Here is a 23250-nt window from a genome sequence, read left to right as displayed (position 1 = left end):
GGTCTTTGCTACTCTATCTATTCGTCATGGTTATGTTTTGGGCCTTTCATGGATGTCTAGGTATCTTCCTAAGAGAAGGCAGGTGATTTTTGTGCTACCAAACAAAATAATAATGGTAAGTATCATAGCTCAACCAAGGAAAAGCCTCTCTTCTAATATATCCTATAAAATGGTAATAATTGTGGTACCAAGAGCTGCTTTTCTCCTGTTAGGCTCACAACGTCTAATGAGGTTAAAGAAAAGATAGCAAAGTAGGAGATGGGATAACTGCCTGTTGCCCCAATACTCAATTCCATAGGGTCAATTACTCATGTACTTCTTTTGTTTAGAGTACAAAGCTCACAGTGAGCTGGCTTAGATAAGACTTCTTGTCATGGGGACAGTAGTTTCTTACCAATGACAGGTGCGTTACTTTAGAGACAGGGAAGCAAAAATATATTAGCTCCAATGTTATCATTCACTTTATTAAAGGGGGGGAATGCCTATCTGTCTTTGTTTCAAAACAACCAGGATGGCCATGTGTTTCTGGAGGCCTATCAGTACAAATATAAAACCAACATCCACCTCAGTAGAATTCCTTACTTAATTCCACGTAGTGCTGTGGGTAGTAGACTGTGCAAGAGGGCCTCAGGATTCCCTACCTTATTCCCTCACTCCCAGGAACTGAGAGACACATATGAAGAAACTTTTGGTTTGGTGCCTGGAACAAAGAACATAGTATTAGGAGGAGCACATGAAAAGAGAACAGACTTTCTGAATGAAACATACTCTTTTGCTCAGAGTATTCTTAAGACATGCTTTAAGAATCAAAACACTCAGAAGGTGGCAAAATGTGGGTTACACAAAGCCCTCTCTCTTTAGGTATAGAAACTGCCAAAAGCAACTTTTAAGGAAGAAATCTTGAAAAGTGAACTAAATGGAGCAGAAAGAACTTTGGCCTTGGGGACGAAGATTTGTGTTTCTAGTCCCAGATACATCTACTACACTAGCTAGTGAGCTGTCTCTTACACTCTGTGAGCTGTTTGGTCCTCTGTAAAACACAGGGCCAGGAGTCCGTGCCCTCTCTACCATTTGCTTCAGATATTGACATTTTACATGCCCATGAAAAGGAACAGTGTAGTTGGCAGCAATGACTTCTTGCTGCAAGAAGTGGTGGTAGAAAGCTTTGAGATGAGTTAGGTCCAGACTACTTCCTACCCAGTAATACCAGAGCTCGTAAACCCTCTCACCATCCTCCCAGCTGCCTCTCTTTTATCCTGTCAGAGACCTAGGGATAAGACTTCATTATTACCTTAGAAGAACAATGAGTCCCACTTTCCCGCTAAGTAAAATCCTTACAATGACTTATCTATCTGTAATTCAAAGCTCACCCTGAGCTTTGTACTCTAAACAAAAAGAAGTGCACTGACCCAACAGAATAAAGTATTTGGACAACTGCCTGTTGTCCCCAGTTTTCCCATCTCCTACTTTCCTACAATACTCTAGCAAAGGTGAAAAACAGAATTAGAAAACTATATAATAGAATGGTGTATTAACCACTTAATTATAGTATAAAGGGTTAAAAAGGAGTATTACAAGGTATAACAATGGTAAATACATACACAGCCATAACTGGAACACTGAAATATATTAAGCAAATACTAACACATCTAAAGGGAGAAATAGACAATACAATAATAGTAGGGGACTTCAATACCCCACCTGTCAGCAATGGATAGGTCATATAGACAGAGAATCAATAAGGAAATGTTGGAATAGAACCACACTCTAGAACAAATCGACTTTACATACATAGAAAATTCCATCCAAAAAATTTCTCATGCTTCTTGAGTACACAGGGAACATTTTCTAGGAGAGATCATATGATGGGGCACAAAATAAATCTTAGCAAATTTAAAGATTGAAATAATACCATCTTTCCCGACCACAATGGTATGAAAATAGAAATCAACAATAAAAGTAACGCTGGGAAATATACAAATACATGGAATCTAAACAACCAATGGGTCAAAGAAATCAAAAGGGAAATAATATAACATGCTTTCATGATAAAAAATCTCAGCAGATTGGGTACAGAAGGAACATATCTCAAGATAACAAGGGACACATATAACAAACCCCCAGCTCACACTGTACTCAATGGAGAAAAATATGAAGCTTTTCCTCTTAGATCAGAAATAGACAAGGATGCCCATTCTCGCCACTCAATATAGTACTGAAGTCTTAGCTAGAGTAATTAGGTAAGAAAAATAAATAAAACACACCCAAAACAAGAAAGAAGTAACACCATCATTATCTGCAGATAATATGAGTCTGTGTATAGAAAACTCCAAAGACTCAACCAAGAAACTATTGTAACTAATAAACAATTTCAGTAAAGTTGGCAGGATACAAAATCAACATACAAAAATCAGTTGCATTTCTATACACTAAGGTTGAAACATCTGAAAAAGAAATAAAACTATCCCATTCGCAATAGCATGAGAAACAGTAAAATACTTGGAATAGATTTAACCAAGGAAATGAAAGATCTGTACCATGAAAATGACAAGAATTTGCTGAAAGAAACTGAAGACATGAACAAATGGAAAAACACCTATGGTCATAGATTAGAAGAATATTATTGAAACACCTACACTACCCAAAGCAATCTATAGATTCAATGCAATCCCCATCAAAATACCAATGGCATTATTTAGACATAGAAAAAAAAATCCCCAAAACAGTATGAATCCACAGAAGACCCTGAATAGCCAAAGCAATCCTGATAATAAAAATTTTAAAAAAAGCTGGAGGTATCACACTTCCTGATTTCAAACTATACTACAAAGCTATAGTAATAAAAACAGCATGATACTGGCACAAAAATAAACATAGATCAATGAAACTGAAAAGAGCGCCCAGAATTAAACCCCTGCTTGTACAGTTAGCTAATATTCGACAAGGGAGGCAATAGTACCCAAGGTGGAAAACATAGTTTCTTCAACAAATGGTGTTGGGAAAACTGGAAAAACACTTGCAGAACAATGAAAACTCCTATGTTACACGACTCACAAAGTTTAACTCAAAATGGATCAAAAACTTAAACATAAGATACTATAAAACTCCTGGAAGAAAACGTAGGGAAGAAGCTCCTCAATATTGGTTTTGGCAATGATTTTTTGGATATGACACCAAAAGCACAAACAACAAAAGTAAAAATCAACAAGTGAGACTACATCAAACTTAAAAGCTTTTGCACAAAAGAAACAAAATGATAAATGAAACCTACAGAATGGCAGAAAACTTTTGCAAACCATACATCAGACAAGGGGTTAATAGCCAAAATATATAAAGAACTCATTACAACTCAATAACAACAAAAAATCCAATTTAAAAATGAGAAAAGACATTTTTCCAAAGACATACAGATGGCCAAAAGTTACATGAAAAGTTGCTCAACATCACTTATCATCAGGGAAATGGAAATCAAAATCACAATTAAATATCACCTGACACCTGTTAGAATAGCTGTTGTCAGGAAGACATGCGATAGTAAGTGCTGATGAGGATGTGAAGAAAAGGAAACCCCCGTGCACTGTTGGTGGGAATGTAAATTGTTATATCAATGTGGAAAACAATATGGAGGTTCCTCAAAAAATGAGAAAACAGAACTACCATATGATTCAGCAATTCCACTTCTGGGTATTTATCTGAAGAAAACAAAAAAACTAACGCAAAAACATAAATGCACCACCGTGTTCACTGCAGCATTATTTACAATAGCCAAGATATGGAAACAACCTACGAATCCATTGATGAATGAATGGATAAAATGTGATACATATATACAATGGAATATTAAAAAGAATGAAACCTTGCCATTTGCAACAACACAAATGAATCTCGAACACATTATGCTAAGTGAGATAAGTCAGACAGAAAAACAAGTACTACATTCTACCATTAATATGTAGAATATTAAAAAGTCAAACTTGTAAAAACAGTGAATAAAATGGCAGTTACCAGGCAATGGGGTGGGAGGATAGAACAGATGTTGTTTAAGGGTACAATCTTACAATGAGTGGTAAATAAGCCCTAGAGATACAATGTACAGTATAGTGAATATAAACAATACTGTATTAAAATCATCAAACTCGATAGAAACTAGAACTTAAATTCCAACTACTAAAAACAGGATAATTACGTAACATGATAGGTGTTAATTATAGCTACAGTGGCAATCATATTATAATATATAAGTATCAAACTAACGTGCTGTACACCTTAAATTTACATAATGTTATGTGTCAAATAGATTTCAATTTTTAAAAAGTCAAGACTGGAAACCAACTGCTGCCTCTATAATTAATTCACGAAAATTAGATAACGAGATCCCAGTTTAGAGTGTAGGATAAAATTTCTATCTTTATCAAGACTCCAATAGTTTTCTGAGGCGCTGCTTTTATACCTTAGACCCAACCAGAGACTGTTTCTGCCATGTTTAGGTCTCCTGTTACACAACAGTCAAAGGTTTTGTCATTATCCACCTATTGCCCAGGAATGGTTTATTCTACCTTAGGCACTCACATCTTCGATATGAGTAACAAAAGCAAACACTGCTGTTTGCTTATTTAATATTTAACTTGTTATTTTCTATTCAGGGCAAAATAACTGTTTTGAAAATAGTTTTTAATTCTCAGCCACAGTGAATGGGAAGTGACAATCAAGTGTGGTACTCCTGATATTGTGATGATCTGCTATTCATTGCTGCTTTATTAACATGCCTCATTCTCCTTTCCCTTTAGGAAATAAGTACCCTGAAAGCAGATAATGATGCTCTAAAGATTCAACTGAAATACGCAAAGAAGAAAATAGAAAGCCTCCAACTTGCAAAAAGCAACCATGGTTTAAATCAGATGGAAAAGAGTGACTGTTCTTAGCCCAGAAACTCTAAGGGGCACAATCTGTAGATGAGTGCATCAGAAGTCTCAGTTCCCAAACGATTGACACAAAGACCCAGGGAACCTTAGGTTGACCAGCTTTAAAAAGGGTACTTTAAAAAAGAAAAGCTAGTTATTCTTTTTTTTTAACCTCAGAGTCCTCTTGTATGGTACTGTTTTCTCTTCCACTTAGCTGAATCAAAGGGGAGGAAAACTGAAGGATGCAAAATTTTTACCATTCATACCACAAACTTTTTTTCCCTGGGACGAATAGCAAAAGTGTGATAAAAACATGACTATAGTTTTCTGACAAGGTAGCTTCTATGTGGCCTGCCTGGCTGCTGCTTCCTTAAAACTAAAATCCCTAAAAAATGAAATTTGCTTCCTTCCCCAGGGTTTTCTGTGAACTGAGGGATTTACTTTGTTCTATCCAGAGCTTGCTTATATTAAAATACCCACATTCCAAAAGTAGATTCACCTCTCTATATTCCAGCATTCTTTACAAATCTGGTTCCCACTTCACTACCTCAAATCTAATCAGTTAACCTTTCCATCCTCCTTCCTCACTACACTCATACATACACACGAGGACACCTACCTAGGCAGAAGTGAACATCTAGAGATACAGCCACAAATTTCAGGGCAGGAGGGTGCTGATTAAACAACATGCCATTATCCAATTGCAGATCAACTCATAGTTTTAGTCTCACAGTCATAATAAAATAAGTAGCCAAATTAAATACCTGAAAACATGGCTATTATCATCTCATACATGACTGGCTAATTAGCTAAAAATAAACAGACTGCAAACATGTTTGTCCTCATTATCATCTACAGTGGATAGAATTAGGACTTTATGACTTGTTTTTAAAGTGTTTATTTTAGTGCTTCATGTGCCATCTTGACCCTTTTTTTGGAAGTAACTATTTTTGAGCTGAATTTGTGCTTATACCGTCTTCACTATTAATACTATTTAGAAATAAGCTAATTGGATCACAGCCTTCAATAACAGCTGACAAGCGTGTACATATACGTATATATATATATTATGTATATACAATAGCAGGCATGTATGTGACTTCAAATTTGTTTCCTCTTTCATAAAATGGAGGAAGTGAATTAAACAACTTTTAGTCATTTACACAAATATAAAGTTCAGTTTGTTATTAGATGAAGAATTTACTCACAATGTAAATGGTATTGTTTGGCTAAGTCACAAGTAAGAGTCCTATGAGTTATCTATTGATAAGGTTAATGACAAATGGGCTCATTTAGTGGTCTGGGCATCTGTTCACAAACTCCTTTGTCAAATTATTTTGCTAAAAAAATTCATATGGTCATTTTATTTGGGGGGGTAGGACTTACCTTCCATGCTTGGAAAGCCTGGTATCAAAATGATTTGAAATTCATAGACAAGCTGACCAACTGCCAAGAATATAATCTCAACAATTAGAAGTTCCAAACCTAAAGCCAACAACACGTCTTAATCAGAATATAAAATATATATGTGTGCGTGTGTGTGCATGAGCTCGTGCGTGCACACACACACACCATAGCTTCCTTGGAGGATTCAGACCATTTAAGAAGCTTCTTTGATGAAAGACCAGTTACCATTTGCATACCTCCTTGTACTGAGCTTTAGTGACAAAGCTAGTGACTAGCTTTCAGTTAGTGTTTTTCAATAATTACTTGACACACAAACTTACTCTTTTCTAAATCCAAATTCAAAAATCGCACAGCAGGGCTGCTGAGGTCCACCACCTGGTATGGAAACTTACAGAAGCACTTTGCTACTTACCTTATATGGAACATTAGTTCATGATAATCTTTAAAATTCATATTCTTCACTATTATTCTTTTCTTCTGATATAGACCAAAGCCGGTACCGCTCAATTTCTTTGAATAGTCATGTAACAATTAAATTTTTTCATTCTTCTTACCTTCCATCCAGGTTAGTTTCTATGTAAATAATCTGTAATCTACAGGAATTCAAAATGTCACAGTCCCCTTAATTAGTCAAAGTAACATGGTTACAGGGTCTCAAGCATGCCAGAATTTATCACTGAAATGGATAGGAAGCAGTAGTTTCATCACAGGTTTTTACAGTCCAGCAAGGGCCAAAGAAGTATAGTGTGTACATTAATATTATTTGCACTGAGCTACATGGGATTAGTGGAATCTTCCAAAAATAATACGGAACAAATTTTTGGTTTATCAAGCCTAGGATACAAATTTTTATGTCTTGTACTTACTTGAAATAAGTTTGGGCATATATTTATCTGTCAAAACAAGGACAAATTTTGTTTTGTTAACAGCAATGTCACGTCTCATTTTCTTTGGTAATTGACTTTCCTTTTTACTGACTATATGTGAATTTCTGTCTAAAGATGTATTATGTAAAAGAATTGTAAGGAAAAGACAAATGTATAGAATGTAAAGTTTTTTTTATACCTAATGTAAGTTTTCTTTGTGTAATATTTATATGATAAAAGACATTAGGATCCCTACAACATAGATGTCTTGTATTTCTTTTAGTTCATGAATATGTCGCCTGAATTTTGACTATAATCCACAGCTGAGACCACGCCCCTATCCTATTCTATTAAGCAGTTTTCCTGGAAGGAAAAGCAAAGCAACTAATTATTAGACATTTTTTAATAACATGACAAAATAACAGTACAGAAATATTCAACCTCTTCTCATCTTATTGCATAATGACTTACAGTGATCCCAAATATTAAGTTTATAGATACTTAACACTGAAGGAGCCAAATTTGAGGTTGTCATTTCTTAGTGGTTTTCGTCTTTACACAGTTCTAAGGAAACTAGCAAGTATAGAAACTTTGAAGCTGTGGGTGAGATTAGTAGAGGATGGTTCAATCCAGTGTAGACCACCCAGAGTACTTCATTTGTGCTCAAGATTATTTACAGTGAACAGAGATAGCCATGATTTTCCCTTAATCCCCAGCCAACTTTTATTCAACCAGAAGAAGAGACAAAAATTCCAATCACTCAAATTCCACTGCGGAACGCATCTTAATATATTTGGATGTGGGTGTATTTATCATTTGGGTAATTCGTAATACTTCACACAAAATACTGAAGTCACACTGACAACTTAAACCTAAAGAAGAGATTAAACTGCCTCTCCTCCTCCAGCCCCAATTCCCATCCCAAAGATCTCTACCCGGGCTCCTTACAAGGTATAGACAGTATCGCCTATCAGAACATTCTCTGGTCACAAACCTTTTTTTGGGTTATCGTACCTTCTTTTCACACAAATATAGGCAATTTTTTTGGTTTAAAATGTTTTGTTCTTTGTAAAACCAAAAACTGTAGCGATATTAAATCTTTCAAAATTGTTCTATAGAATTAAATCCATCTCAGTAAAAATCCTACTAGAAAAAAAAAATTACAAACTTTTTTCTGTTTAGTGAGGCAAGCTTTCCCTGATCTGCAGAACACAGGGAATAGATTCAAAGAAAACACTTGATCTGTTCTTTTGCTGACAGCTTATGTGTAATGGTGTGGTGGTTATGTACGGACAGGACTTAATGTTCTTTTTATATGGTCCAGATGTGAGGTCAGTTACCTTCTTTAATCCAGAAACTCCCAGTAAAGACATATCTATATATACTATTAGATACCACAGGCTACACCAAGGCAAGAAAAAGAAAAAAGGGAACGGACAACAAGGTAATAGGAAAAAATGAAAATGAGGACCAGGCAAAAAGGAATGCAGAGGCAGAGAAAATGGTGTTGGGCTTTAGGAAGCAGTGACGTGCCAGGCATCATGCTCTACAACTGCACTGCACTTATTTTGTAAAACACTTTCACATGATTGCCTTATTGCTCAGCGCACTCTTCTACAAATGAACAAAGATTATCATGAAAATCCTAGCTTACAGAATAAGATATTAGGGTCTGCCTAAACCACTCAGCTTTTGATTCAAGTGAAGTTTATAGGAATGTATAAATAGGTGTGGCTCCAGCTACAACATGATTCTAGTAGCAAGTGCTAAACTTAGGTAAGATTTACAGTGAGTGGAAAATTCAACTGCACTCCTATGAAGGTACAAAGAAATCTTACGGAAATTGATAAATTAATGTTTCTGCCATTATTTGCCATAACCCTTTAGTGATAAAAGTTGAAGGCAGTTGTAAACCCTTTCTGTATCAGCAATTAAAGCTCCCGAAAAGAAATGAAGCAGAAATGTAAATGAACATTTTCTGTTTTAACTAATAACTCACTTGAAATATTACTCCAGTGGTCTCTGCTTATATATTTTTCAATATTATATTTCAGAGTTCACAGCTGTTTCCTTAATTATGGAAAACATTTTTCTGCAATTCTCACAAATGAAATTAAGTCTCTTCATTAACTATAAACATAATAAAAATAATCTAAGTTTACAAATAACCAAAAAAAATTGTTTTCCTATCCTGAACAAATTTCTTTGCAGGGTTAGCTTGAAAAATACATGGTCAAGACTGCAGTATACACAGTACATTTACTTTTAGTTTTAACATTATTTTAAATTTCACCACAGGGTTTATGTAAAACAAAACAACAACAAAACTGGCAAATATCAAAGACCATGTGTCCACTGGTACTCATCTTTCTATCTACTGAGTTGTTTAGAGCACAGAAACTTGTTACGCATAGATGTTGACCGGAAGCCTACTTCAGAATAGATTTTACAGTGGGAAATGAAAAAATCTGTGTGGCTATCTCTTTTTCTCTAACTCTCTATACTAAGAGAAAAATGCATTACTTGGCCAATTTCTTAAACCAGTAAAACAACAGGCCCACTATAAATTCTCAACAAATTTCACTTGTACTTAGGTCTTTATGAAACAACCTGAGTGGCGGTCAAGTATCACATTCCTCATTGACAAATAAGGACAAATCAACCCTTGAGATCTCTGGTCATTTCAGCCCATAGCTAAATGGCCTAGTACTATGATTTGAATTCACAGCTTCTGATCCCTAAGCCATTGACTGCTTCAACCATCAAACCACATATACCATTCCCTTGCTCTGTGTTTCCCAAACCTGGATGTGAATGAGAATTACCAAGAGATGCCTTGGCCCTACCTCTGATCGACTGAAACTGGAAATCACTGCTCAATCCTACGTAATACATCTCAGCCTGCCTTTTAATATTCCGATACCTAAAATGATGCCCAAAGGATGAAGAAACCAATTTATAGGAATATTTTTTATATCATCATGTAAAATTGGTACATCTTTGTCCCTTTAGAATAATCCTGACCCCAATATAACTTTGCTTTGTCAGCCAAACAAAATTGCAGATTTCAAATCCAGTTGGAAAATAAATCAAATATGTATACCAAAAAGTACACACTCAGGCTTCAATTAATGGAACTTTAACAGAAACCTGGCCAGAGGAATCGCTTCCTATAAAAGAAAAAACCAAGTCATGACAACTACCTATTGAACAAAACTATCAGTACCTTTCCCTATTTTGTAAAATAGAATTAACAAATACAAAACACAGCCACAGGAATACAGATGAGGCAATATTCTAATTACAGTAGGGTTATTTATGTGTCTCAAACCTGAATAAAATACAGGTAACAATCTAAATTCCATCATGACAATAAAATACTTTCCATTTTCCAAGTTTGATGGTAATAAATATTTACATTTTTAAAAATAGTTTTGCTCATTTTTTTAAAGACATAACATGCTCAAGGGTACACAGAATATGGAAAAAATCATCACTTTGTCTAAGAGATCAAATGGTAGTATAAAACAATGCTCTTACATATTAATTCAAGAATGATAACATCAGAGAATCTAATATGGTGTTTATCTCAAAGATGACATTCAAGTATGTTATTTAGAACACCTAATGTATCTATTAAGAAGTAAGCACTGCTATCTAGTTTTTGTAGTTTTTAGTATCTTCTATACCCACCACCACCGCCTCCATACGGATCTCCATAACCTCTTCCACCATAGCCCCCTCTTCCTCCATAGCCCCCTCTTCCACCATAATCTCCCCTCCCGCCATAATCTCCCCTGCCTTGGAAACCTCCTCCTCTACCACCCCCTCCCCCACCCCCTCCCCAGTTCCCACCCCCTCCCCCACCTCCTCCCCAGCCACCTCTTCCACCACCTCCCCTACCGCCACCCCCGCCACCCCAACCACCCCTTCCTCCGCTGTCTTGTCTCTTTTGCCAAGGTGGCATTTCAGGGGGTGGTGGTTCAATTTCATTTGGCCGTCCTCCCCTGTCAGGCACTCTTCCCATCAGCACCTGTGTGAAGAAACATTTTCTTTCAGTTTCTAATATTTTAAAAGTTAAAATTTACTTAAATGATTCCAGTGATATTGAAGTTACTGTTCTAATAAAGAAACAGAAGCCAAATATTTAAGGACATGAAAGTATCAGACATGACAGTATGAATTAATACTGAAAATATAAATGTGATGTATGACAACTTCTTCACAATGTGGTATTATTTTTAAACAATCTGGGGAAACATTTCTGAAACTTAAGGGCGTGTTGATTTCTCTTGTTTACCAGATTCTGCAACAAACCTAGTACCCATCACGCTAAGAAATTTTTTAGCAAAACATTTTCAATATACATAAACTACATACCCAACATGAAGTAAATTCACCTCCATTTATACAACAGAAACTCTGAACTTTCCATTGCCACTGATTTGGTAATAGACTATCCAATAAAAGATTGTATTTCTAAGCACATTTTATTTCAACAAAGTATGAAATATATATGATAACGTGGATGTAATGAAGTCAAAGATAAGTATAATAACTATAATCCAAGGTATCATCACTTCAAGGAGATACAAGGATTCTCAATGAATTATTCCTTTCTTATGAGAAACTTAAGCTCACTTTCAATGATGATACTAATTATTATATTATTATAAAGAAAATAAAGACTTGATATACTTCCTTAACCATGTTTTACAATACTTTGAAGGATAAACCAGGAAAGTTTGGTTTCCGTCCCTGACCTTCTGCAGAAAGGACCTACTTTATATGCCCATGAACAGAAAAAAGACAGACAACAGGCCCCCCCGCCCCCCCACTGCCAAGGGGAAGCCAATAGCTTCCTGCTAGTTTCTTTCAGAAAAGAAGGTAAAACAGTAACTGCCTCAAACAAAATGACCTATGAATCAGGTTCTAATTCCCTTGATCATTTAATCAAAACTATGTTTGAGAAATTTATGTCATAAATGAAAGACAGAAAGTACAACATCCTCACTGTGGGGCAAGGTTCGAAATATATAAAAATTCTTTTAAAGTCAGCAATAATGTCCTAATTACCAAATCCAAAAGATAGCTTTTCTTGGTTGTTATTCTCACTGGTCTCCCCACCAAACATGTCATGTTGGTGGGTATATGGGGGACACTGCTCCAAGAACTGATCATAACATTGCCCTTAAATAATCAGACTATAAATTATAAACTAAGAAAAGAGATGGGAAATTTCACCTAAAGAAGTGAAACTCTTGATCCAGCAAAACTAGATCATAACCTGATGCAAGACATTAAGTAACATATTTAAAGGCAGAACACTTTTAGGAAATAGAAGAGGTTGATCTAAAATGGAAGTAGGGAAGCATGAACACTGGTGCCTAATGGAGCAATAATTAGGCCAATCAAATTTATATACAACCACCCCTCTGATAAAGTATCCTATATCAAGGATATCTTTCTTACTACCCTGAGTAAGAAACAATGTTTTTAAATTACTCAAATCCCTTACTTCTGATTGTTTTGCTCTTTTGTAGTAAAGTTTGCAATAGAGTGCTCTAAATGTTATCTGAGCTGACAAACATTCTAGATTACTTTATTGTTATTGCTGCTGTTAAGGTAAAAATTCACTCTTTGAGCATGTTAAAATCCACTGTCAGAGAAATGGATCTACCTATACTCTGAATCAGGAAATGGAACCTCCAAGAGATTCAGCAATTTGCCCAAGTAAATGATGGGAGGTAAGATGGGAACCTAGATTTGTATGACTCCAAAGTATGTCCTCTTCCCTTTACACCAAGGATATAAGGAAACTGTCAGTACCTGAAATGATTTCTACAGATTTTCACTGACAAAGAATGATTCCATTCTTGGAAAGACAAATAATGCTTTCTAAAGCTATTGATAAAAACAATTCTTAATTCCTCTAATTCAGATAAAATTTTGGTTTAATTTATGAATACAGAAATTCAAATGAACATGAACACACAAAACATAACTAAGCCAACATGGACTGACGCCCCTCTACCACTCTCTTCTAGGAGCTCACAAAGACAAAAGAAAAATGGACTGAAATCTGTAAAAACCCCAAACGGGGATATTATGAATTCATTCTCTACTGTACTGAACGAAAAACCAACCTTATTAATGGCACACGCTGTCTTCTCCCGGCTGGAGCCACTACTTGTCCTAATGATCTTGGATAGGTCTTCACGAGCAGCAAGTAGATGTGCCAATGTAATTGTTGTCTTGGGTGACAAAGCATAACGCTTAGGCTGATAAATTTTTGCTATGTCATCTGTTTTCACCTAAATGACAAGTTAGCAGGAAAGGAACCAAAGAATATGTCAATGAAAAAGCAATAGAAATCACAAATATCTGATAATCTGTATGTAGAATGAAAAAAGCAGACCAACAGATGCTAAAAGAATGCACAACTACCAGTAACAACTTATTTAAAAAGTAACACCAAAAAAGGTTCCATTTATAACAAAAGACAAACCTTAAAAAAGCTTTACCAAAAACACATACATGACCTTTAAGGAAAAAAAATTAGTGAATCTTATAAAAACAAAAGGAAAACTTGAATAAATGGAGAGAAATACCAAGTTTCTTCTGGAGGAGTATCGTCAGTTTTCCCCCAAATTAACTATTAGATTTACTGCAATTCTATTGGAATGGTTTTTGAGAAGATGGTGCAGGGAGGGAAGAGGAATCTAAAGTTAATCCAGAAATTAAATATGTAAGAATGACTGAAAGAATTTTGAAAAAGAAGAGTTCTACTAGATATTAATAGGCAATATGAAATTATCATCCTTGTCTTAACAGCTAACATTCATTGAGTACTTATTTAATGTGCCAGAATACTGTTCATTTAATAGTCATTTCTTTAATCCTCAAAACATCCTTTTAGAGTGGTTGTTTTTGCAGATGGAAAAAAAAAAGGAGGCTTAGAAAGCTTAAACAGTTTCTCCAAAAAGAGAGAGAATCCCAGTTTTGCCCACTTACTAATAAAGAGATACCTGATTGCCAAGCACAGGTATACAGGTAACAGTACACTATCCTACCTCAGTCTAATGACATGGAACTTGGGGAGAACAAAAACATAGATTGATGAAACAAAACAGGCAATTCAGACCCTCATAAATGTATGAATGCAATAAATGATAGAGGGGACATCAAAGGTCCGTGAGAAAAGGGATGGATTATTTTTTAAGTGGTGCTGGAATGAGCTGTTGGCTATTTCTAAATATAATAAGGTACACCATACTGGAATTCCAAATATAATAACGAGTTCATTGTGTAAGGTTTTATTTTAAACTGAAAAACTTAACTATATTATAAAGATTACAATTTCTACACACCGAAAGACATAAAAAAGAAATCAAAAGACAACTGGGGAAAATATTTTCAACAAATAAAGCAACTAACTAACTTCCTTAATATATAAAAAGCTCAATCAAAAGGAAAACAGGAAGACCCTAAGGGGAAAAAACGACAAGACACAAATAGAAATTTCAAAAAAGAGGAAATTCAAATGACTAATAAGCTTATGAAAAAAAGTTATACTTTACCCAATAAAATATACAAATTAAAACAATTTAGTCTTTTTTAACCATCAAGTTCACAATAAAATTGATAGTATTCTAAATATTAAAGAGGCTAAAGACAAAATTTCATTTACTTTACTGATAGGAGTTTAAATTTATATCAATTTTCAAAAAAAACCAATTTGGCCATGTGAGTCAAGAGCATTAAGAGTCATAACCTTTGACACAGAAAATTTCCACTTAGGAATCCATCATAAAAATACATTTTGAAATTCATAAATAACAATTACACATATGAATATTCCTGGTATTACACAGGAAAAAAGGTATAAAATAAGAGTTAAATTATGGCATCACTATATAAAATACAGCACAGCCATAAAAAGGATAGTGAAATGTAAGTACAGTTATGTAAGACCACATGGATGAACCTTGAAAGCATTATGCTAAGAAGCCAGACACAAACAGCCACATGTTGTATGACTCCATTTATATGAAGTGTCCAGAACAGGCAAATCCAGAGACAGAAAGATCATAGTAGTGGCTGCCAGGCAAGGGAGGGGGTATTGGGAATGATTGCTAATGGATGCATGTTTCTTTTTGGAATGATGGAAATGTTCTGGACTTGGATAGTGGTAATGGTTACAGAATACAGTGAATACACTAAAAACCAATGAGTTGTACACTTTAAGATGGTAATTATATCCCCAAAAGTAATAAATTACAAATTAATTTTCAAAAGGGTATTGAAGTCATATCTGATAGAGATGAGACTGATCATAATAAAGTCAGTGAAAAAAGCAAACTATAAAATTACACGCACAGTCTTATCTAATATAAGCAAAACAGTAGAAAAAAAGAAACCAGAGTAACCATACTAACAAAGGTATACGATCTTTTTGAAAGGTAACTCTGGAGTACGCATCAAAAGCATTAAAATCATGTCTATTCTCTGATCAAGAAATTCCACTTGAAACACAAAGGACCCTGAATAGCCGAGCAATCTTGAAAACGAACAACAAAGCTGGTGGCATCATGCTCCTCGATCTCAAAATACATGATAAAGCTACAGTAATCAAAACAGCATGATACTGGCATAATAACAAACACAGAGATCAATGGAACAGAATAGAGACCCCAGAAATAAACCCACATATGTATGGTCAATTAACTTATGACAAAGAAGTAAAAAATATACGATGGGAAAAGGACAGTCTATTCAATAAACAGTGTGGGGCAAACTTGACAGCAACAAGAAAAAGAGTGAAAATGGACCTGTATTTTACAACATACACGAAGATAACTCAAAACAGATTAAAGACTTGAATATAAGACCTGAAATTTTAAAAGTCCTGGAAGAAAACATAGGCTGTAAGGTCCCTGACATCAATCTTGGCAACGACTTTTTGGATTTGACACCAAAAGCAAACACAACAAAAGCAAAAATAAACAAGTGGGACTACATCAAACTAAAAAGCTTCATCAACAAAATTAAAAGGCAACGAACTGAATTGGAAGAAAATATTTACATATCATATATCTAATAAGGGATTAATATCTAAAATATATCAATAACTCATATAACAGCAAAAATAAAAATCTGATTAAAAAATGGGCAGAGGATCTGAATAGACATTTTTCCAAAGAGGATATCAAGATGGCCAACAGGTACATGAAAAGATGCTCAACATCATTAATCATCAGGGAAATGCAGATCAAAACCACAATGAGCTACAACTTCAGAACTGTCAGGATGGGTAAATCATCGATAAATCAACAATTAACAAGCGTTGGCAAGGCTGCGGAGAAAAGGGAACCCTTGTGCACTGTTGGAGTTTAACGTAAATTGGTGTAGCCACTACAGAAAACAGTATGGAGGTTCCTCAAAAAATTAAAAATACAACTATTACATGATCCAACAATCCCACTTCTGGGTATTTATCTAAAGAAAACAAAAACCCTAACTCAAAAAGACATATGCACCCCCATGTTCATTGCAGCATTATTTATAATAGCCAAGATATGGTAACAACCTAAGTGTCCAACGATGGATAAATGGATAAAGAAAATGTCACACACACGCACACACAATGGAATATTATTCAGCCATAAAAAAGAACGAAGTCTTGCCATCTGCAACAACATAGATATACCTTGCAGGCATTGTGCTAAGTGAAATAAGTCAGACAGAGAAAGATAAATACCATATGATCGCATTTTTATGTGGAATCTAAAAACAGACACCACCACCCCCGGCCAACCCCCAACAAACACAACCCAACTTATAGAGATCAAATTTGTGGTTGCCAGAAGTGGGTGTTCGTGGGTGTGTGAAATGGGTGAAGGAAGCCAAAGATACAAACTTACAGTTATAAAATAAGTAAGTCATGAGGATGTAATGTACAGCATGGTGACTATAGCTAATAATACTATATTGTATCTTTGAAAGTTGCTAAGAGAGTCAATCTTAAAAGTTCTCATCACAAAAAAAATTCTGTAACTGATGGATGCTAATTAGACTTGTTGTGGTGATCGTTTTGCAATATATACAAGTATCAAACAATTATGTTGTGTACCACCTAAAACTAGCATAATGTATATCAATTATACCTCAATTAAAAAAAAATTTAGGAATACGTCATGGACATGTACAAAAATTTAGCTACTAAGGATTTCATTAAAGGGTCATACAAGGAATTAAAGGAAATCTCAATGTCAATTAAGAGTATATCTATATGATAACATTTTCGGTAGTTTTAAAATGAGTCATTCAACAATATCAGACACATGAAATAAGGGGATAATGATAAAGACATTATGCTGGTGCAAAAGTTATTGCAGTTTTTGCAATTATTTTTAACCTTTTAAACCACAATTACTTTTGCACCAACCTAATATGTTAAATTTACATGAAATTAAACTAGAAAACTAGGGTATAAATGCATATACTCATATAATCAATTGAAAAGGATCAAATGAAAGGCCTAAATTGACCCACAGTCTAAGAAAACCATATTTAAAATTTTTTTCTAAATTAAGGAGAAAAAAACAAAAAGAAAACCTCCTTTTCCTGAAACATGAAAAAGGACCAAGATGAAAAGATAAATTAAGATAGTTCCTAAAGACATATTTTCTCAAAGTCCCCAAGTTTAAGACTAGTAGAGTCAACATGCCCATAAATCCATGCCACCCTGAATATTCAAAGAAAAGAACATGTCAAAACTCATTTGTTATGGATTTCTCTGTAAACTTAAGGCCAACACTGAAAACATCCTTTCAGTTACTATGTTAAGACATTTTTAATACACTATCTTTCACAGGGGTTCTATTCCTAAATTCCTTTTTCTCATTAAAATTCTATCAGGTTAAACTGATATAAACCTCTATTGAGTTTTCAGAGGTCAGTAAAACTAACCTCCATACAACTGAACTCTACTGAATTTCTTGAGGTCAGCAAGCATGTCATCTATTTCTTTGGTAACTCACAGCTCTTAGGGCATCTGGGCTCCTTGCATACAAGACTTACTCTAATAACATGGACACACACGTATCTCTGGAGTTTATCCTAGTGTACATGCAGAAGAAAAACAGGCTTTTACCATCTGAGGAGCTGATTAGGTATTACAGATACAGAAATAGTCTAAAAATGTTCTATACTTAATCATATAGGATATTGAAATGCTCATCCAGAACCAGGTATATCACAGTGCTTGACACGAGATGCTGAATAAATATTGAAAGAAAAAACATAAGTGATAGTCTTCAACTGTGCCTTATAGCTATTCTATTAATGTGCTAAAAAAATAAAAAACGTTCCCTGAAATAATAATAGTTTTCACCAGCAACCCTGTTCTAGTAACTCTTCAATTTTTCATATCTGTCTGCCAGGTGTTTGGAAATACACACGAGGGAGTATTTCAAGGTAAATGAATCACAATGACCACACTAAATTATAAAAAGGCATACATATACTAAAACAAAGAGAATGGAAAAGAAGGATACAGATAAGAAGGGAACCAACATCTCAGAAAATGAAATCTGGAGCCAAAAATAAGGGTCCATTCAGTCTGTTTGTAGAACAGTCTATTTCTCCATCCCCTGGTGCCATGCTGCTATTCCTCCTCCCCTGACCAAGTAAAGAAAAGCGTATAGAAAAAATGAGGTTTCCCTTCTTGAAAAAATGAGCAGCTTCAGAGAAAAGAGTTCTACAAGTCAGCATTAGGAATTCCCACAGCCCAGGAGCCAGCTCCAAAGTCTCGTATTAACAATCTCAATCAGTGACTGTAGTTCCCCAGTTTTTCAGTCTTGCTCTTCAATATGGACAATCAGTAACCATCGTGCATTCGAAGAAAGCCACCACAAGAGCGAAGCCAAGAAAAACAAACAAACAATTACCCAGGAGAAAATAAAAATAATTGAAGACCAAAAAAGGTGTGTTTTTTTTTTTAATTTTCATCCTCATTCAAGAAGATAGCATATTGATAAAATAAGAAAAAATATATGAAAAAGAAAAACTCAAGAATAAAAAAGAATTTCTGAAAACTAAAAAGATGGCAGAAACAAAAATTCAATACCAAGGGCATGTCCAAGAAAGTGAATCAAAAAGGGAAAGAGAGTATAAAAGAATAAATAATGTAACTTAATAGATATATCTGTGATGTCCACTATCTGACTAACAAAGAATTTCAGAAAGAGAAAACACAGAAAATGAAAGGGAAGAAATTAATAAAGGAAAACATAAAAGCTAAGAATATACAGATTTAAAGGTCCACTTAGCATTTTGCACAATGAATGAAAAAAGATCCAGACCGACACCTACTGTGAAATTTCAGAACTCCAAGGACAGAGAAGGGAGTCCAAAATTTTCCAGAGAAAAATAAAAGGTCATCCAAAAGCACTGAGAATGGCATCAGGTTTCTCAACAATAGTACTAAATGCTAGAAAACAATGAAACAATACCTTCAATATTCTTAGAGGAAAATATTTTCAACCTAGAATTCTCTATTTACCCAATCAATCAAATGTGAGAGCAGAATATACGTATTTTCACAATGCAAGGATTCAGAAAAATCACTCCTATGTATTCTTTGTTAGGAAGTTATTTGTGGATTTACTGTAGCAGAATGAGGGAATAAACAATGAAAGGGATCCAGGACATAGTGGGGTAGCCAAGGACAGCCATGCAAACAGCCCAGATTGCAATAGGATAGAAGCTTTTTGGAGGGGAAAGTATACAGAAAATGGAGAACTCATTAGACAATGTGATTTTTAAAAGTACATCTAAAAAGAAAAAGCAGAAGCAGGATATGATAGAGAAACACAATGCAAGAAAAAATAAAATCCTCTTAGAAGGAAGATGAGACATTCAGAAAACTGAATAACGGCCCCTAAAGATGTCCACATCTTAATCCCTGGAACCTGTGAATACATTACCTTGCAGATGCAGATGTGATAAAGGATCTTGAGACGGATAAATTACACTGGATTATCTGGGTGGGCCAAGTGCAATCACAAGGATCCTTGTAAGAGAGACAAGAGTGTCAGAGACAGGAGAAGAAGTGACACTGAAAGCAGAGAAAGAAAGATGGGAGGATCCTACACTGCTCGTTTTGAAGATGGCAAATGAGGTCCAGAGCCAAGGTACAGACGTGGTACCTGGAAGCTACAAAATGCAAGGAAACAGACTCTCCCCTGAAATGTCTGAAAAGAATACAACCCCGCCAATACCTTCATTTTAGGGCTTCTTATCTCTAGAACTATAAATGAATAAATGTGTATTATCTAAGCCACTAAGCTTGTGGTAATTTGTTACAGCAGCCATAGGAAACCAATACAAGACACCACATGAAGAGACCACATCAGAGCCGAGAAGACAACCAAAGCACCCAAGCAGACAGAACCCAGACATGTGAGACAAGCATCTTGGATGTTCCAGCCCAGCCCAGGCACTAGCTGAATGAAGCTGCGTATGTATCCCAGGTAAGACAACATGGGGCAGAAGAACTGCGCAGTTAATCCAATGTAATAAAGATGACAGCGGGGAGTTAACACGCGCATGATTTCCCCTTCCACCTGAAACAATCTAAAACCAGCCAACCCATGTTAACCAGTGACTTTTCAGAAACTGGACATCAAGGAGCACAAGACAGTGATCCCTGAAACGGGAAGCAAATGATTTCCTATAACTGTCCCAGCTTACTGCCTGTAGAGTTTCCAGAGTATGATGCAAGGTGAGGCAGGGGATCCCAGGTGAAGCCTGGGTACAGGTTAAAGGCATAAAATGGGAGGGATGGAAGACAGCTCTCTAGAAAGCCATCTGAAGAGATACGTATTTGGAGATGCAGGGACATTTCCAACCCCCTCTTCAACTGGACTACACTCCACCGCCTTAAGACACTTTTAAGAAGACTTGTTCAGGCATCAGTACTACCTGTACCTATTCTTATATCCTGCTTTCTTGACCCGTTGCTCATGATATCTATCTCACTGTCTCATATGCTTTCTTTTATGCATATCCTTGCATAAATCACACCGTCTATTAATTTAAAATAAATGTGAAAGATCTGAATGGGAATCAAGATATTTGAAAACAGGGATTTATACAAGACCAGGATTATTATGTAAGATCAGTAGTTGGCCTGGGCATGTGCTTCGCGCAGAGTGATTAAAAAGTGTAGATGTGGCAATTACGTAACAGATGAGAAAGCCTGAGGAGCTGTCACAGAGCGCCACCTACAGGACGCAGATGGGAGAACAGCCTCACCTTCGCTCGGTCAGACCAGCCAAAGGACTGCACCGTGACATCCAGCCGCTTCATCAACATGCGGCGGCGGCACTCATACTCACTGCAAAGAGCAGCGTTGATTCTTTCCAGCTGTTCCTAAAGAGTTTGGAAACAAATATGATAAATTTGACATACTTTCTTTCTGCACAGAAAAGATATTTGAAAATTGAGGTCAATACTTTCCAGTGATTCAAAAGATTATGTGAACTTGATGAACATTTTCTTTTTTCTGATCCATGAGACTTTACAAAGTACTTAAATAATAAAGAGTATTTGACAGAACACTTATGATATTCAGAAGATAGTAAACATATAAACTCTACAACTGTCATCTTCAATCAAATATGTTAATTTACATAAAACATCTACTTGCTAAGTAGTCTGGACCAATAAGGAAAGAAAATATCAATAACTTCCCATCTTGCTTGCTTTGAACTACTATCCTTTTCAAATCACAACTATGCTAACATACTGGGCACCATAAATACTCTTGGGCAGGTTTTTAAAAATGTATCTAATTGGAAAAATGTCTGGACCTATTACTCTGGAATATCAATCCATTTTAATTGTCCAGAATAATAAATGCATGCCACACATTGTAAATTCTAGATGTCCATTTATCAAAGTAAGTCACATTCACTAATTGAATTACACAAAAAACTAATAAAAGGGATATTTACCGCCTGTTCCAGACTTAAATCAATTTTCAGCAGTGGTTTTCCCACATGATTTTTCTGGACTTTTGAGAGAATATCTTTCACCTAAAAGTAAATATAAAAGATTGTAAAAACGTATATACCTAATTTAAAACAATCTTATTCTTGCTTAAAATGTTATTTTGAATGCTAGAGAATAAAATGTTAAAGTGAAATGACTAAAATATACCTTTATTTACTAGGAAAGAATATCACCACTATGCAGAATATCTTTTTCAAAGAAATATTAGTTACACTAATTTAAGCTATAGCACACCTTTTCCAAAACAAGAAATATGAGTAATGCACATAGATAACTAAAATAGCTACTAAAGGTTGTACTATGAGACTCTGTATGTTTTTATATGAAATAAATTTGGAGTTTCTTCTTAAGATGGCACTCTCTTATATCCTGGTAAATTCTCAGAAGGGATACTAATAAAACCTTTGATGAGCACATTGATTTTTCTCAATTAAGTACGACGTACACATTCCAATTGTAAGTATTGTGGTTTCATTGTTCAGCAAGACAACATAAGACAGCAAGCCCTCTCAAATGGTCACCACATACACATTTCATTCCTTTTGCAAAGCCACTAATTTGAATGACTTGAAACATTTTTATTTTGGTGAACAAGATACTAGGCATTCTCTTTTGCTTTAGCAACATCAGGGGTCATTCCAACAATCATTTACATCCTGAGGAAAATGACTGAGAAAATGACTAAGTTGGGCTCCCCTTCCTAACTGGAAAATCCTTTCTTATCTAAAGAAAATATTTCAAAACAATGAAATATGTACAGTTTCTTAGTTATACGGTAACTAGGGAAAACAATCAGGGCAGTTCAGATTTTGAGGGGTATGAAGTTTATATAATGTTGGGGGCACTCTTTAACAAAAAGAATTAAAAATTATGAACACAAAATTAGCTTGAAGACTGGTGGTGGTGATGGGGAGTGACTGTAAATCACAAGGTTTCTTTTGTGGGTGAGAGAAATGTTCTGAAATTAGATTTTGATGATGGTATTCTGCAAATATACT

At 35.2% G+C, this 23250-nt stretch overlaps 2 protein-coding genes across 4 annotated transcripts in view; one reads left to right on the top strand and one right to left on the bottom strand.

Moving 5' to 3' along the window:
- The window catches only part of RASGRP1 (RAS guanyl releasing protein 1), a 76166-nt gene extending 68734 nt beyond the window's left edge, over positions 1–7432 (top strand). For all 3 annotated transcript variants that reach the window (XM_074327920.2, XM_019725514.3, XM_088797134.1), the window contains one exon: positions 4788–7432. In XM_074327920.2, the coding sequence (XP_074184021.1) occupies positions 4788–4922 (135 nt within the window). In that variant the 3' untranslated portion in view covers positions 4923–7432. The remainder of the gene's footprint in view (positions 1–4787) is intronic.
- A 3021-nt stretch (positions 7433–10453) lies between these two features.
- TSLIG3B (tRNA splicing ligase complex subunit 3B) overlaps positions 10454–23250 on the bottom strand; it is a 31950-nt gene continuing 19153 nt past the window's right edge. The window contains exons 5-8 of the mRNA XM_019725518.3: positions 22195–22275; positions 21494–21610; positions 13321–13488; positions 10454–11207 (exon numbers count right to left, since the gene is read on the bottom strand). Coding sequence (XP_019581077.3) covers positions 10848–11207; positions 13321–13488; positions 21494–21610; positions 22195–22275 — 726 coding nt within the window. The 3' untranslated portion in view covers positions 10454–10847. The remainder of the gene's footprint in view (positions 11208–13320; positions 13489–21493; positions 21611–22194; positions 22276–23250) is intronic.

Source organism: Rhinolophus sinicus, chromosome 3 (assembly GCF_057876585.1).
Source record: "Rhinolophus sinicus isolate RSI-liver-muscle chromosome 3, RSI-T2T, whole genome shotgun sequence".
Classification (NCBI taxonomy): domain Eukaryota; kingdom Metazoa; phylum Chordata; class Mammalia; order Chiroptera; family Rhinolophidae; genus Rhinolophus; species Rhinolophus sinicus.
This window is presented reverse-complemented; position numbering and strand designations above follow the sequence as displayed.